The sequence below is a fragment of the Bombina bombina genome, chromosome 4, assembly GCF_027579735.1.
Source record: "Bombina bombina isolate aBomBom1 chromosome 4, aBomBom1.pri, whole genome shotgun sequence".
Lineage (NCBI taxonomy): Eukaryota > Metazoa > Chordata > Amphibia > Anura > Bombinatoridae > Bombina > Bombina bombina.
The window spans coordinates 611,775,596-611,793,836 of record NC_069502.1 but is presented as its reverse complement, the minus strand read 5'-3'; the positions used below and the strand labels follow the sequence as shown (position 1 = coordinate 611,793,836).

Sequence of the window (18,241 nt, the reverse complement as noted above, 5' to 3'; positions counted from 1 at the left end):
AAGCCACAGCCCTAGTAGAATGAGCTGTGATTCTATCAGGAGGCTGCCGTCCGGCAGTCTCGTAAGCCAATCTGATGATGCTTTTAATCCAAAAAGAGAGAGAGGTAGAAGTTGCTTTTTGACCTCTCCTTTTACCAGAATAAACAACAAACAAAGAAGATGTTTGTCTAAAATCCTTTGTAGCATCTAAATAGAATTTTAGAGCACGAACTACATCCAAATTGTGCAACAAACGTTCCTTCTTTGAAACTGGATTCGGACACAAAGAAGGCACGACTATCTCCTGGTTAATGTTTTTGTTAGAAACAACTTTCGGAAGAAAAACAGAATTTATGTTTACCTGATAAATTACTTTCTCCAACGGTGTGTCCGGTCCACGGCGTCATCCTTACTTGTGGGATATTCTCCTCCCCAACAGGAAATGGCAAAGAGCCCAGCAAAGCTGGTCACATGATCCCTCCTAGGCTCCGCCTACCCCAGTCATTCGACCGACGTTAAGGAGGAATATTTGCATAGGAGAAACCATATGTTACCGTGGTGACTGTAGTTAAAGAAAATAAATTATCAGACCTGATTAAAAAAACCAGGGCGGGCCGTGGACCGGACACACCGTTGGAGAAAGTAATTTATCAGGTAAACATAAATTCTGTTTTCTCCAACATAGGTGTGTCCGGTCCACGGCGTCATCCTTACTTGTGGGAACCAATACCAAAGCTTTAGGACACGGATGAAGGGAGGGAGCAAATCAGGTCACCTAAATGGAAGGCACCACGGCTTGCAAAACCTTTCTCCCAAAAATAGCCTCAGAAGAAGCAAAAGTATCAAATTTGTAAAATTTAGAAAAAGTGTGCAGTGAAGACCAAGTCACTGCCTTACATATCTGATCAACAGAAGCCTCGTTCTTGAAGGCCCATGTGGAAGCCACAGCCCTAGTGGAGTGAGCTGTGATTCTTTCAGGAGGCTGCCGTCCGGCAGTCTCATAAGCCAATCGGATAATGCTTTTAATCCAGAAGGAGAGAGAGGTAGAAGTTGCTTTTTGACCTCTCCGTTTACCAGAATAAACAACAAACAAAGACAAAGTTTGTCTGAAATCCTTAGTAGCTGCTAAGTAAAATTTGAGAGCACGAACTACATCCAAGTTGTGCAACAAACGTTCCTTCTTTGAAACTGGATTAGGACACAAAGAAGGCACAACTATCTCCTGGTTAATGTTTTTGTTAGAAACAACCTTTGGAAGAAAACCAGGTTTAGTACGCAAAACCACCTTATCTGCATGGAACACCAGATAAGGAGAAGAACACTGCAGAGCAGATAATTCTGAAACTCTTCTAGCAGAAGAAATTGCAACCAAAAACAAAACTTTCCAAGATAATAACTTAATATCAACGGAATGTAAGGGTTCAAACGGAACCCCCTAAAGAACTGAAAGAACTAGGTTGAGACTCCAAGGAGGAGTCAAAATTTTGTAAACAGGCTTGATTCTAACCAGAGCCTGAACAAAGGCTAGAACATCTGGCACAGCTGCCAGCTTTTTGTGAAGTAACACAGACAAGGCAGAAATCTGTCCCATCAAGGAACTTGCAGATAATCCTTTTTCCAATCCTTCTCGAAGGAAGGATAGACTCTTAGGAATCTTAACCTTGTCCCAAGGGAATCCTGCAGATTCACACCAACAGATATACCAAATTATGTGGTAACTTTTCTGGTTACAGGCTTTCAGGCCTGAACAAGAGTATTAATAACAGAATCTGAGAACCCTCGCTTTGATAAGATCAAGCGTTCAATCTCCAAGCAGTCAGCTGGAGTGGGTCGAACGGACCTAGAACAAGAAGGTCTCGTCTCAAAGGTAGCTTCCATGGTGGAGCCGATGACATATTCACCAGATCTGCATACCAAGTCCTGCGTGGCCACGCAGGAGCTATCAAAATCACCGACGCCCTCTCCTGATTGATCCTGGCTACCAGCCTGGGGATGAGAGGAAACGGCGGGAACACATAAGCTAGTTTGAAGGTCCAAGGTGCTACTAATGCATCCACTAGAGCCGCCTTGGGATCCCTGGATCTGTACCCGTAGTAAGGAACTCTGAAGTTCTGACGAGAGGCCATCAGATCCATGTCTGGAATGCCCCACGGTTGAGTGACTTGGGCAAAGATTTCCGGATGGAGTTCCCACTCCCCCGGATGCAATGTCTGACGACTCAGAAAATCCGCTTCCCAATTTTCCACTCCTGGGATGTGGATAGCAGACAGGTGGCAGGAGTGAGACTCCGCCCATAGAATGATTTTGGTCACTTCTTCCATCGCTAGGGAACTCCTTGTTCCCCCCTGATGGTTGATGTATGAACTTGGCCCTCGCTAGCTGAGGCCAAGCTTTGAGAGCATTGAATATCGCTCTCAGTTCCAGAATATTTATCGGTAGAAGAGATTCTACCCGAGACCAAAGACCCTGAGCTTTCAGGGATCCCCAGACCGCGCCCCAGCCCATCAGACTGGCGTCGGTCGTGACAATGACCCACTCTGGTCTGCGGAAGGTCATCCCTTGTGACAGGTTGTCCAGGGACAGCCACCAACGGAATGAGTCTCTGGTCCTCTGATTTACTTGTATCTTCGGAGACAAGTCTGAATAGTCCCCATTCCACTGACTGAGCATGAACAGTTGTAATGGTCTTAGATGAATGCGCACAAAAGGAACTATGTCCATTGCCGCTACCATCAAACCTATCACTTCCATGCACTGCGCTATGGAAGGAAGAGGAACGGAATGAAGCATCCGACAAGAGTCTAGAAGTTTTGTTTTTCTGGCTTCTGTCAGAAAAATCCTCATTTCTAAGGAGTCTATTATAGTTCCCAAGAAGGGAACCCTCGTTGACGGAGATAGAGAACTCTTTTCCACGTTCACTTTCCATCCGTGAGATCTGAGAAAGGCCAGGACAATGTCCGTGTGAGCCTTTACTTGAGGAAGGGACGACGCTCGAATCAGAATGTCGTCCAAGTAAGGTACTACAGCAATGCCCCTTGGTCTTAGCACCGCCAGAAGGGACCCTAGTACCTATGAGAAAATCCTAGGAGCAGTGGCTAATCCGAAAGAAAACGCCACGAACTGGAAATGCTTGTCCAGGAATTTAAACCTTAGGAACCGATGATGTTCCTTGTGGATAGGAATATGTAGATACGCATCCTTGAAATCCACCTTGGTCATGAATTGACCTTCCTGGATGGAAGGAAGGAGTGTTCGAATGGTTTCCATCTTGAACGATGGAACCTTGAGAAACTTGTTCAAGATCTTGAGATCTAAGATTGGTCTGAACGTTCCCTCTTTTTTGGGAACTATGAACAGATTGGAGTAGAACCCCATCCCTTGTTCTCCTAATGGAACAGGATGAATCACTCCCATTTTTAGCAGGTCTTCTACCCAATGTAAGAATGCCTGTCTTCTTATGTGATCTGAAGACAACTGAGACCTGTGGAACCTCCCCCTTGGAGGAAGCCCCTTGAACTCCAGAGAATAACCTTGGGAGACTATTTCTAGCGCCCAAGGATCCAGAACATCTCTTGCCCCAGCCTGAGCGAAGAGAGAGAGTCTGCCCCCCACCAGATCCGGTCCCGGATCGGGGGCCCGCATTTCATGCTGTCTTGGTAGCAGTGGCAGGTTTCCTGGCCTGCTTTCCTTTGTTCCAGCCTTGCATAGGTCTCCAGGCTGGATTGGCTTGAGAAGTATTACCTTCCTGCTTAGAGGACGTAGCCCTTGGGGCTGATCCGTTTCTGCGAAAGGGACGAAACTTAGGTTTATTTTTGGTCTTGAAAAGACCTATCCTGAGGAAGGGCGTGGCCCTTGCCCCCAGTGATATCAGAGATAATCTCTTTCAAGTCAGGGCCAAAGAGTGTTTTCCCCTTGAAAGGAATGTCAAGCAATTTGTTCTTGGAAGACGCATCCGCTGCCCAAGATTTTAACCAAAGCGCTCTGCGCCACAATAGCAAACCCAGAATTTTTTCGCCGCTAACCTAGCCAATTGCAAGGTGGCGTCTAGGGTGAAAGAATTAGCCAATTTAAGAGCACGAATTCTGTCCATAATCTCCTCATAAGAAGAAGAATTACTAATAATCGCCTTTCCTAGCTCATCAAACTAGAAACACGCGGCTGCAGTGACAGGGACAATGCATGCAATTGGTTGTAGAAGGGAACCTTGCTGAACAAACATCTTTAGCAGACCTTCTAATTTTTTATCCATAGGATCTTGGAAAGCACAACTATCTTCTATGGGTATAGTGGCGCGCTTGTGTAGAGTAGAAACCGCCCCCTCGACCTTGGGGACTGTCTGCCATCAGTCCTTTCTGGGGTCGAGTATAGGAAAACAATTTTATAAATATGGGGGGAGGTACTAAAGGTATACCGGGCCTGTCCCATTCTTTACTAACAATGTACGCCACCCGCTTGGATATAGGAAAAGCTTCGGGTGGCCCCGGGGCCTCTAAGAACTTTTCCATTTTACATAGTGGTTCTGGAATGACCAGATAATCACAATCATCCAAATTGGATAACACCTCCTTAAGCAGAGCGCGGAGATGTTCCAACTTAAATTTAAAAGTAATCACATCAGGTTCAGCTTATTGAGAAATGTTTCCTGAATCTGAAATTTCTCCCTCAGACAAAACCTCCCTGGCCCCCTCAGACTGGTGTAGGGGCCCTTCAGAAACCATATCATCAGCGTTCTCATGCTCTACAGAATTTTCTAAAACAGAGCAGTCGCGCTTTCACTGATAAGTGGGCATATTGGCTAAAATGTTTTTGATAGAATTATCCATTACAGCCGTTAAATGTTGCATAGTAAGGAGTATTGGCGCACTAGATGTACTAGGGGCCTCCTGTATGGGCAAGACTGGTGTAGACGAAGGAGGGGATGATGCAGTACCATGCTTACTCCCCTCACTTGAGGAATCATCTTGGGCATCATTTTTACTAAATTTTTTTATGACATAAAATACATATAGTTAAATGAGAAGGAACCTTGGTTTCCCCACAGTCAGAACACAATCTATCTGGTAGTTCAGACATTGTAAACAGGCATAAACTTGATAACAAAGCACAAAAAACGTTTTAAAATAAAACCGTTACTGTCACTTTAAATTTTAAACTAAACACACTTTATTACTGCAATTGCGAAAAAGTATGAAGGAATTGTTCAAAATTCACCAAAATTTCACCACAGTGTCTTAAAGCCTTAAAAGTATTGCACACCAAATTTGGAATCTTTAACCCTTAAAATAACGGAACCGGAGCCGTTTTTATATTTAACCCCTTTACAGTCCCTGGAATCTGCTTTGCTGAGACCCAACCAAGCCCAAAGGGGAATACGATACCAAATGATGCCTTCAGAAAGACTTTTCTATGTATCAGAGCTCCACACACATGCAGCTGCATGCCATGCTGTCCTCAAAAACAAGTGCGCCATACCGGCGCGAAAATGAGGCTCTGACTATGATTAGGGAAAGCCCCTAGAGAATAAGGTGTCAAAAACAGTGCCTGCCGATATAATCATATCAAAATACCCAGAATAAATGATTCCTCAAGGCTAAATATGTGTTAATAATGAATCGATTTAGCCCAGAAAAAGTCTACAGTCTTAATAAGCCCTTGTGAAGCCCTTATTTACTATCTTAATAAACATGGCTTACCGGATCCCATAGGGAAAATGACAGCTTCCAGCATTACATCGTCTTGTTAGAATGTGTCATACCTCAAGCAGTAAGAGACTGCACACTGTTCCCCCAACTGAAGTTAATTGCTCTCAACAGTCCTGTGTGGAACAGCCATGGATTTTAGTTACGGTGCTAAAATCATTTTCCTCATACAAACAGAAATCTTCATCTCTTTTCTGTTTCTGAGTAAATAGTACATACCAGCACTATTTTAAAATAACAAACTCTTGATTGAATAATAAAAACTACAGTTAAACACTAAAAAACTCTAAGCCATCTCCGTGGAGATGTTGCCTGTACAACGGCAAAGAGAATGACTGGGGTAGGCGGAGCCTAGGAGGGATCATGTGACCAGCTTTGCTGGGCTCTTTGCCATTTCCTGTTGGGGAGGAGAATATCCCACAAGTAAGGATGACGCCGTGGACCGGACACACCTATGTTGGAGAAACCAGGTTTAGTACGTAAAACCACCTTATCTGCATGGAACACCAGATAAGGAGGAGAACACTGCAGAGCAGATAATTCTGAAACTCTTCTAGCAGAAGAAATTGCAACCAAAAACAAAACTTTCCAAGATAATAACTTAATATCAACGGAATGTAAGGGTTCAAACGGAACCCCCTGAAGAACTGAAAGAACTAAATTGAGACTCCAAGGAGGAGTCAAATGTTTGTAAACAGGCTTGATTCTAACCAGAGCCTGAACAAAGGCTTGAACATCTGGCACAGCTGCCAGCTTTTTGTGAAGTAACACAGACAAGGCAGAAATCTGTCCCTTCAAAGAACTTGCAGATAATCCTTTCTCCAAACCTTCTTGAAGAAAGGATAGAATCTTAGGAATTTTTACCTTGTCCCAAGGGAATCCTTTAGATTCACACCAACAGATATATTTTTTCCATATTTTGTGGTAGATTTTTCTAGTTACAGGCTTTCTGGCCTGAACAAGAGTATCAATGACAGAATCTGAGAACCCTCGCTTTGATAAGATCAAGCGTTCAATCTCCAAGCAGTCAGTTGGAGTGAGACCAGATTCGGATGTTCGAACGGACCTTGAACAAGAAGGTCTCGTCTCAAAGGTAGCTTCCATGGTGGAGCCGATGACATATTCACCAGGTCTGCATACCAAGTCCTGCGTGGCCACGCAGGAGCTATCAAGATCACCGATGCCCTCTCCTGATTGATCCTGGCTACCAGCCTGGGGATGAGAGGAAACGGCGGGAATACATAAGCTAGTTTGAAGGTCCAAGGTGCTACTAGTGCATCTACTAGAGTCGCCTTGGGATCCCTGGATCTGGACCCGTAGCAAGGAACCTTGAAGTTCTGACGAGAGGCCATCAGATCCATGTCTGGAATGCCCCACAATTGAGTAATTTGGGCAAAGATTTCCGGATGGAGTTCCCACTCCCCCGGATGAAATGTCTGACGACTCAGAAAATCCGCTTCCCAATTTTCCACTCCTGGGATGTGGATTGCAGACAAGTGGCAGGAGTGAGTCTCCGCCCATTGAATGATTTTGGTCACTTCTTCCATCGCCAGGGAACTCCTTGTTCCCCCCTGATGGTTGATGTACGCAACAGTCGTCATGTTGTCTGATTGAAACCGTATGAACTTGGCCTTTGCTAGCTGAGGCCAAGCCTTGAGAGCATTGAATATCGCTCTCAGTTCCAGAATATTTATCGGGAGAAGAGATTCTTCCCGAGACCAAAGACCCTGAGCTTTCAGGGGTCCCCAGACCGCGCCCCAGCCCACCAGACTGGCGTCGGTCGTGACAATGACCCACTCTGGTCTGCGGAAGCTCATCCCCTGTGACAGGTTGTCCAGGGACAGCCACCAGCGGAGTGAATCTCTGGTCCTCTGATCTACTTGTATCGTCGGAGACAAGTCTGTATAGTCCCCATTCCACTGACTTAGCATGCACAGTTGTAATGAAGGAATTGTTCAAAATTCACCAAAATTTCACCACAGTGTCTTAAAGCCTTAAAAGTATTGCACACCAAATTTGGAAGCTTTAACCCTTAAAATAACGGAACCGGAGCCGTTTTTATATTTAACCCCTTTACAGTCCCTGGTATCTGCTTTGCTGAGACCCAACCAAGCCCAAAGGGGAATACGATACCAAATGACGCCTTCAGAAAGTCTTTTCTATGTATCAGAGCTCCTCACACATGCATCTGCATGTCATGCTTCCCAAAAACAAGTGCGCAATAGAGGCGCGAAAATGAGACTCTGCCTATGATTAGGGAAAGCCCCTAGAGAATAAGGTGTCCAATACAGTGCCTGCCGGTTATTTTACATAGTTCCCAAGATTAAAATAATTCCTCAAGGCTATAGAGTATAAAATATGCTTATATATAAATCGTTTTAGCCCAGAAAATGTCTACAGTCTTAAAAGCCCTTGTGAAGCCCTTTTTTCTCTTCATGTAATAAAAATGGCTTACCGGATCCCATAGGGAAAATGACAGCTTCCAGCATTACATCGTCTTGTTAGAAATGTGTCTACCTCAAGCAGCAAAAGTCTGCTCCCTGTTTCCCCCAACTGAAGTTAATTCCTCTCAACAGTCCTGTGTGGAAACAGCCATCGATTTTAGTAACGGTTGCTAAAATCATTTTCCTCTTACAAACAGAAATCTTCATCTCTTTTCTGTTTCAGAGTAAATAGTACATACCAGCACTATTTTAAAATAACAAACTCTTGATTGAATAATAAAAACTACAGTTAAACACTAAAAAACTCTAAGCCATCTCCGTGGAGATGTTGCCTGTACAACGGCAAAGAGAATGACTGGGGAAGGCGGAGCCTAGGAGGGATCATGTGACCAGCTTTGCTGGGCTCTTTGCCATTTCCTGTTGGGGAGGAGAATATCCCCACAAGTAAGGATGACGCCGTGGACCGGACACACCTATGTTGGAGAAATTTTACTTTTATATGTATAACAATACCCCTAAAATAAAATAAAATATTTATACCTCTGAGCTCAAAGAATGTGTGTGCTAAATAAGCTAGCACTAATAAGCTGGCTAAGACAGTCCTAATGGATTCCACCATGAGATACAAATGCCCCCAAGACTTACCTCAAAAATATTCCTGCACTAAATGTAAAAAAAGGAATGTCTTTACCCCCTTTAAATAAAAAAGGATAAAGATAAGCTTAATGCCTAATACTCCAATATGACCCTCATGACAAAATCAGTACTGAAGAGGGGGAACTCCAGGGTCCTAACCAGGAAACCCTAAAATAAAACAAACAATCTTGCACATCTTCATTCTTCTCCTAACTCCAGTGGAGGCAAAGACAAGACTGATTACTATAGAGGTGGGAGGGCTTATATAGAGCTCTGAGGTTTGGGAATCTTTGCATCCACCTAGTGGCAGGAAAACATAATTTATGTAAGAACTTACCTGATAAATTCATTTCTTTCATATTAACAAGAGTCCATGAGCTAGTGACGTATGGGATATACATTCCTACCAGGAGGGGCAAAGTTTCCCAAACCTTAAAATGCCTATAAATACACCCCTCACCACACCCACAAATCAGTTTAACGAATAGCCAAGAAGTGGGGTGATAAGAAAAAGTGCGAAGCATATAAAATAAGGAATTGGAATAATTGTGCTTTATACAAAAAAATCATAACCACCACAAAAAAGGGTGGGCCTCATGGACTCTTGTTAATATGAAAGAAATGAATTTATCAGGTAAGTTCTTACATAAATTATGTTTTCTTTCATGTAATTAACAAGAGTCCATGAGCTAGTGACGTATGGGATAATGACTACCCAAGATGTGGATCTTTCCACACAAGAGTCACTAGAGAGGGAGGGATAAAATAAAGACAGCCAATTCCTGCTGAAAATAATCCACACCCAAAATAAAGTTTAACAAAAAACATAAGCAGAAGATTCAAACTGAAACCGCTGCCTGAAGAACTTTTCTACCAAAAACTGCTTCAGAAGAAGAAAATACATCAAAATGGTAGAATTTAGTAAAAGTATGCAAAGAAGACCAAGTTGCTGCTTTGCAGATCTGGTCAACCGAAGCTTCATTCCTAAACGCCCAGGAAGTAGATACTGACCTAGTAGAATGAGCTGTAATTCTTTGAGGCGGAGTTTTACCCGACTCAACATAGGCAAGATGAATTAAAGATTTCAACCAAGATGCCAAAGAAATGGCAGAAGCTTTCTGGCCTTTCCTAGAACCGGAAAAGATAACAAATAGACTAGAAGTCTTACGGAAAGATTTCGTAGCTTCAACATAATATTTCAAAGCTCTAACAACATCCAAAGAATGCAATGATCTCTCCTTAGAATTCTTAGGATTAGGACATAATGAAGGAACCACAATTTCTCTACTAATGTTGTTGGAATTCACAACTTTAGGTAAGAATTCAAAAAGAAGTTCGCAACACCGCCTTATCCTGATGAAAAATCAGAAAAGGAGACTCACATGAAAGAGCAGATAATTCAGAAACTCTTCTAGCAGAAGAGATAGCCAAAAGGAACAAAACTTTCCAAGAAAGTAATTTAATGTCCAATGAATGCATAGGTTCAAACGGAGGAGCTTGAAGAGCTCCCAGAACCAAATTCAAACTCCAAGGAGGAGAAATTGACTTAATGACAGGTTTTATACGAACCAAAGCTTGTACAAAACAATGAATATCAGGAAGAATAGCAATCTTTCTGTGAAAAAGAACAGAAAGAGCAGAGATTTGTCCTTTCAAAGAACTTGCGGACAAACCCTTATCCAAACCATCCTGAAGAAATTGTAAAATTCTCGGTATTCTAAAAGAATGCCAAGAAAAATGATGAGAAAGACACCAAGAAATATAAGTCTTCCAGACTCTATAATATATCTCTCGAGATACAGATTTACGAGCCTGTAACATAGTATTAATCACGGAGTCAGAGAAACCTCTATGACCAAGAATCAAGCGTTCAATCTCCATACCTTTAAATTTAAGGATTTCAGATCCGGATGGAAAAAAGGACCTTGTGACAGAAGGTCTGGTCTTAACGGAAGAGTCCATGGCTGGCAAGATGCCATCCGGACAAGATCCGCATACCAAAACCTGTGAGGCCATGCCGGAGCTATTAGCAGAACAAACGAGCATTCCCTCAGAATCTTGGAGATTACTCTTGGAAGAAGAACTAGAGGCGGAAAGATATAGGCAGGATGATACTTCCAAGGAAGTGATAATGCATCCACTGCCTCCGCCTGAGGATCCCGGGATCTGGACAGATACCTGGGAAGTTTCTTGTTTAGATGAGAGGCCATCAGATCTATCTCTGGGAGCCCCCACAATTGAACAATCTGAAGAAATACCTCTGGGTGAAGAGACCATTCGCCCGGATGCAACGTTTGGCGACTGAGATAATCCGCTTCCCAATTGTCTACACCTGGGATATGAACCGCAGAGATTAGACAGGAGCTGGATTCCGCCCAAACCAAAATTCGAGATACTTCTTTCATAGCCAGAGGACTGTGAGTCCCTCCTTGATGATTGATGTATGCCACAGTTGTGACATTGTCTGTCTGAAAACAAATGAACGATTCTCTCTTCAGAAGAGGCCAAAACTGAAGAGCTCTGAAAATTGCACGGAGTTCCAAAATATTGATCGGTAATCTCACCTCCTGAGATTCCCAAACTCCTTGTGCCGTCAGAGATCCCCACACAGCTCCCCAACCTGTGAGACTTGCATCTGTTGAAATTACAGTCCAGGTCGGAAGAACAAAAGAAGCCCCCTGAATTAAACGATGGTGATCTGTCCACCACGTTAGAGAGTGTCGAACAATCGGTTTTAAAGATATTAATTGAGATATCTTCGTGTAATCCCTGCACCATTGGTTCAGCATACAGAGCTGAAGAGGTCGCATGTGAAAACGAGCAAAGGGGATCGCGTCCGATGCAGCAGTCATAAGACCTAGAATTTCCATGCATAAGGCTACCGAAGGGAATGATTGTGACTGAAGGTTTCGACAAGCTGTAATCAATTTTAGACTTCTCTTGTCTGTTAAAGACAGAGTCATGGACACTGAATCTATCTGGAAACCCAGAAAGGTTACCCTTGTTTGAGGAATCAAAGAACTTTTTAGTAAATTGATCCTCCAACCATGATCTTGAAGAAACAACACAAGTCGATTCGTATGAGACTCTGCTAAATGTAAAGACGGAGCAAGTACCAAGATATCGTCCAAATAAGGAAATACCACAATACCCTGTTCTCTGATTACAGACAGAAGGGCACCGAGAATCTTTGTGAAAATTCTTGGAGCTGTAGCAAGGCCAAACGGTAGAGCCACAAATTGGTAATGCTTGTCTAGAAAAGAGAATCTCAGGAACTGATAATGATCTGGATGAATCGGAATATGCAGATATGCATCCTGTAAATCTATTGTGGACATATAATTCCCTTGCTGAACAAAAGGCAATATAGTCCTTACAGTTACCATCTTGAACGTTGGTATCCTTACATAGCGATTCAATAATTTTAGATCCAGAACTGGTCTGAAGGAATTCTCCTTCTTTGGTACAATGAAGAGATTTGAATAAAACCCCATCCCCTGTTCCGGAACTGGAACTGGCATAATTACTCCAGCCAACTCTAGATCTGAAACACAATTCAGAAATGCTTGAGCTTTCACTGGATTTACTGGGACATGGGAAAGAAAAAATCTCTTTGCAGGAGGTCTCATCTTGAAACCAATTCTGTACCCTTCTGAAACAATGTTCTGAATCCAAAGATTGTGAACAGAATTGATCCAAATTTCTTTGAAAAAACGTAACCTGCCCCCTACCAGCGGAACTGGAATGAGGGCCGTACCTTCATGTGAACTTAGAAGCAGGCTTTGCCTTTCTAGCAGGCTTGGATTTATTCCAGACTGGAGATGGTTTCCAAACTGAAACTGCTCCTGAGGACGAAGGATCAGGCTTTTGTTCTTTGTTGAAACGAAAGGATCGAAAACGATTGTTAGCCCTGTTTTTACCTTTAGACTTTTTATCCTGTGGTAAAAAAGTTCCTTTCCCACCAGTAACAGTTGAAATAATAGAATCCAACTGAGAACCAAATAATTTGTTTCCCTGGAAAGAAATGGAAAGTAGAGTTGATTTAGAAGCCATATCAGCATTCCAAGTCTTAAGCCATAAAGCTCTTCTGGCTAAAATAGCCAGAGACATAAATCTAACATCAACTCTAATAATATCAAAAATGGCATCACAGATGAAATTATTAGCATGCTGGAGAAGAATAATAATATCATGAGAATCACGATTTGTTACTTGTTGCGCTAGAGTTTCCAACCAAAAAGTTGAAGCTGCAGCAACATCAGCCAATGATATAGCAGGTCTAAGAAGATTACCTGAACATAGATAAGCTTTTCTTAGAAAAGATTCAATTTTTCTATCTAAAGGATCCTTAAACGAGGTACCATCTGATGTAGGAATGGTAGTACGTTTAGCAAGGGTAGAAATAGCCCCATCAACTTTAGGGATTTTGTCCCAAAATTCTAACCTGTCAGGCGGAACAGGATATAATTGCTTAAAACGTTTAGAAGGAGTAAATGAATTACCCAATCTATCCCATTCCTTAGCAATTACTGCAGAAATAGCATTAGGAATAGGAAAGACTTCTGGAATAACCGCAGGAGCTTTAAAAACCTTATCTAAACGTATAGAATTAGTATCAAGAGGACTAGAATCCTCTATTTCTAAAGCAATTAGTACTTCTTTAAGTAAAGAGCGAATAAATTCCATCTTAAATAAATATGAAGATTTATCAGCATCAATCTCTGAGACAGAATCCTCTGAACCAGAAGAGTCCAAAGAATCAGAATGATGGTGTTCATTTAAAAATTCATCTGTAGAAAGAGAAGATTTAAAAGACTTTTTACGTTTACTAGAAGGAGAAATAACAGACAAAGCCTTCTTTATGGATTCAGAAACAAAATCTCTTATGTTATCAGGAACATTCTGCACCTTAGATGTTGAGGGAACTGCAACAGGCAATGGTACATCACTAAAGGAAATATTATCTGCATTAACAAGTTTGTCATGACATTTAATACAAACAACAGCTGGAGGAATAGCTACCAAAAGTTTACAGCAGATACACTTAGCTTTGGTAGATCCAGCAGGCAGAGGTTTTCCTGTAGTATCTTCTGGCTCAGATGCAACGTGAGACATCTTGCAATATGTAAGAGAAAAAACAACATATAAAGCAAAATAGATCAAATTCCTTATAAGACAGTTTCAGGAATGGGAAAAAAATGCCAAACATCAAGCTTCTAGCAACCAGAAGCAAATGAAAAATGAGACTGAAATAATGTGGAGACAAAAGCGACGCCCATATTTTTTGGCGCCAAAAAAGACGCCCACATTATTTGGCGCCTAAATGCTTTTTGCGCCAAAAATGACGCAACATCCGGAACGCCGACATTTTTGGCGCAAAATAACGTCAAAAAATGACGCAACTTCCGGCGACACGTATGACGCCGGAAACGGAAATGAATTTTTGCGCCAAAAAAGTCCGCGCCAAAAATGACGCAATAAAATGAAGCATTTTCAGCCCCCGCGAGCCTAACAGCCCACAGGGAAAAAGTCAAATTTTTGAGGTAAGAAAAAATATGATAATTAAAGCATAATCCCAAATATGAAACTGACTGTCTGGAAATAAGGAAAGTTGAACATTCTGAGTCAAGGCAAATAAATGTTTGAATACATATATTTAGAACTTTATAAATAAAGTGCCCAACCATAGCTTAGAGTGTCACAGAAAATAAGACTTACTTACCCCAGGACACTCATCTACATGTTTGTAGAAAGCCAAACCAGTACTGAAACGAGAATCAGTAGAGGAAATGGTAAATATAAGAGTATATCGTCGATCTGAAAAGGGAGGTAAGAGATGAATCTCTACGACCGATAACAGAGAACCTTATGAAATAGACCCCGTAGAAGGAGATCACTGCATTCAATAGGCAATACTCTCCTCACATCCCTCTGACATTCACTGCACGCTGAGAGGAAAACCGGGCTCCAACTTGCTGCGGAGCGCATATCAACGTAGAATCTAGCACAAACTTACTTCACCACCTCCCTTGGAGGCAAAGTTTGTAAAACTGATTTGTGGGTGTGGTGAGGGGTGTATTTATAGGCATTTTAAGGTTTGGGAAACTTTGCCCCTCCTGGTAGGAATGTATATCCCATACGTCACTAGCTCATGGACTCTTGTTAATTACATGAAAGAAAGGTAATTCCCAGGAGAAATGGATTGTGGTACCTATATGAAAGATTTATTCTTACCTGATAAATTCCTTTCTTTCTTGGTGGTGAGAGTCCACAAACCCACCCAATTTCCTTAGTGGCAGCATTTTAGTTTGCACCTCTGTACCCTACTATCTTTCTTACTTCTTTATTCTATTTCTTGGCTATATGTAATACTTAGAGGGAACAGGAAGTGGGAGGGATATTTAAGCTATTTTTGTAGGGTGTCTTTGCCCTATCCTGGTGGCCAGGTCATGAATTCCCAACATTAATGAATCATAGACTCTCACAACGAAGAAAGAAAGGAATTGACCAGTTAAGAATAAATTATGTTGTGTTATATGACTGCATTTGGCACAACATCTGACTGCCAATTGGTCGCATTAAAAAATATGACAAAATTGGCCTAGATCAATACCTTGGGTTGTCTTCTTTATAAATATATAAAGCTTTGGGGTCAATTTTAAGAATTAAAGCCGTTTTACCATTCCAAATGGGCCCTGCACCCTTTGTCAGAATGTGTCTAAAAATCCTCTTTTAGAAGAGAGAAGACAAGATGTTTTCAAATAATTTCAGTGAGAAACCTAGTTTGTGAAAAACCTAATGATTTTTTTTATATGTTCTCATTTGGCACACATTTGACTGACAACTGGTCACATGAAAAGAGGCCTAGATCAATACATTGGGTTGTCTGTTTTTTAAACAGATATAGTTTGGGGATAAATTATGAGAACTTGGGAGGTTCTGCTGTAACAAATGAGAGATACTCCATTGCATCATTTTAGCACATGATATACATAGCTGCAGATAAAGACCTTAAAATGATAAAAACAAATAAAAAAAACTCATACATATTTGGTCTTAGCTGAATCAGAAGATGCCAAATGAACACATTTTTAGTTTTTCCCCCCTACAATTAGAAAGCTACATGTTTTTGTGGCATGTGATAATGAGTCTTCTAATAATCTTGTTGTTGTAAATTTACAATAATCTCTTAATTCTGTAAATAACCAGTTAGAACTATCACCCCCTGAAATCTTTTTTTACGCAGAATATATATATATATATATATATATATATATATATATATATATATATATGTGTGTATACATTGATTTCAATTGTACACATGACATGAAGAAATAATAACAATACTAATAGTAAAAATACTATAAATAATTATAAATATGTGTTGTTTTGTACTTTATGTTTAATATGATGCCAACATGTAGTCACTACAACAAAACTATCTTAATGAATGCCTCATACCACCCCATGTTGTATAATGTTTGTGACTTTGCTATGAAGATGGTTTGCAACCTTTCAATGGCACTTAATGCTACTTGGACATAGTTGCATGACATTACAGTGGCACAGCTGGCCCACTCAACTACTTTTTTTTTATTATTTGCAATAAACATGCATACAGATTATATCTGCAGTTAAAGGGATATGAAACCCATTTTTTTGTGCATGATTCAGATAGAGAATGCAATGTTAAGCAACTTTCTAAATTTACTCCTATTATCAAATTTACTTTACTCTCTTGGTATCTGATTTGAAAAAGCATGAATGTGCCCATTTTTGGTTTAGTACCTGGGTAGCGTTTGCTGATTGGTTGCTAAATGTAGCCACCAATCAGCAAGTGCTACCCAGGGTGTTGAACCAAAAATGGGCCAACTCCTAAGCTTACATTCCTGCTTTTTCAAATAGATACCAAGAGAATGAAGAAATATTGATACTAGTAGTGAATTAGAAAGTTGCTTAAAATTACATGCTCTGAATCATGAAAAAAATAATTATATATATATATATATATATATATATATATATATATATATATAAATATATCTCATATCCCCCTTTAAAAGAGGAGTTTCATTCCTGTCCTTTCTAGTCAGATCCTACACAGAGAGAAAGAGAGAGTGAGAGTGTGTGTGTGTACATCCGTTTTGTGGAACTTGTGCAATACTACACACCATTCTAAAACCATTGTGAATTTGTTTATATAAAAAGTATGTAATTTTTTTTTATTTTTTTTAATATCCTTTAAAATTTGCTTACTGGTCTTCTGAGGGGAAATAACAACCAAAATGGCCATATAAAAAAAAAATTAACATCCCTGGACTATGGCCTTAAAAAAACATAACAACAAAAACCTTACAGGTAGTATATTTTTCCAGCAGCAGACATAACTCTTTTCCTGTAGTCAATTCCAGAGTCCAGTTGAACAGTACTGCAGTATTCCTATAAAGAAACAAAGGACTTGGGTTTTATGCCTGTGGTACCATAACCTTTTTATTCGTTGGCATACTTTTGAAATATATGCCAATGATTGATATATATATATATATATATATATATATATATATATATATATACACACACACATACACACACATATATATTCTGATAATTAAAGGGACAGTCTACTACAGAATTTTTATTGTTTAAAAATAATAGATAATCCCTTTATTACCCATTCCACAGTTTTGCATAACCAACAAGGTTATAGTAATACACTTTTTACCTCTGTGATTACTTTGTATCTAAGCCTCTGCAGACTGCCCCCTTATTTCAGTTCTTTTGACAGACTTGCATTTTAGCCAATCAGTGTCCTCTCATAAGTAACTGCACGGGTGTGAGCACAATGTTATCTATATGGCTCACATAAACTAACGCCCTCAAGCTGTAAAACAAAAACTGTAAAATGCATTCAGACAAGGCCTTAGAAATTAGCATATGAGCCTACTTAGATTAACCTTTCAACTAAGAATACTAAGTGTCAGGGTATTGGTGAGTGATATTTAATTGATATATATATATATATATATATACACGCACATACATATATATATATATATATATATCAACAAATAATATAGCTAATATTTCAATATTATATGAAATGCTTAGAACATTGCTAAATGCAAATCCATTTTGGCAAGATTCTGAAGCTAGACTCAGAAATCAAACCCCCCATCTTTCTGACCAAATACACATCCCAAAACTACAAAGAGAACATTTGTTGCCCAACTAGAAAGTAGAAGCTTCAAAAACATTAAATTATGTTTACCTGATAATTTCCTTTTCTTCTGATGGAGAGAGTCCACAGCTGCATTCATTACTTTTGGGAAATAAGAACCTGGCCACCAGGAGGAGGCAAAGACAACCCAGCCAAAGGCTTAAATACTCCTCCCACTCCCCTCATCCCCCAGTCATTCTGTCGAGGAACAAGGAACAGTAGAAGGAAAATCAGGGTGAAAAGTGCCAGAAGAATATAAGGAC

General features: G+C 40.6%; 1 protein-coding gene across 3 annotated transcripts in view; it reads right to left on the bottom strand.

Moving 5' to 3' along the window:
• Positions 1 to 18,241, bottom strand: part of AFG1L (AFG1 like ATPase) — a 763,812-nt gene that overhangs the window by 182,760 nt on the left and 562,811 nt on the right. For all 3 annotated transcript variants that reach the window (XM_053710609.1, XM_053710610.1, XM_053710611.1), the window contains one exon: positions 17,118 to 17,200. In XM_053710609.1, the coding sequence (XP_053566584.1) occupies positions 17,118 to 17,200 (83 nt within the window). The remainder of the gene's footprint in view (positions 1 to 17,117; positions 17,201 to 18,241) is intronic.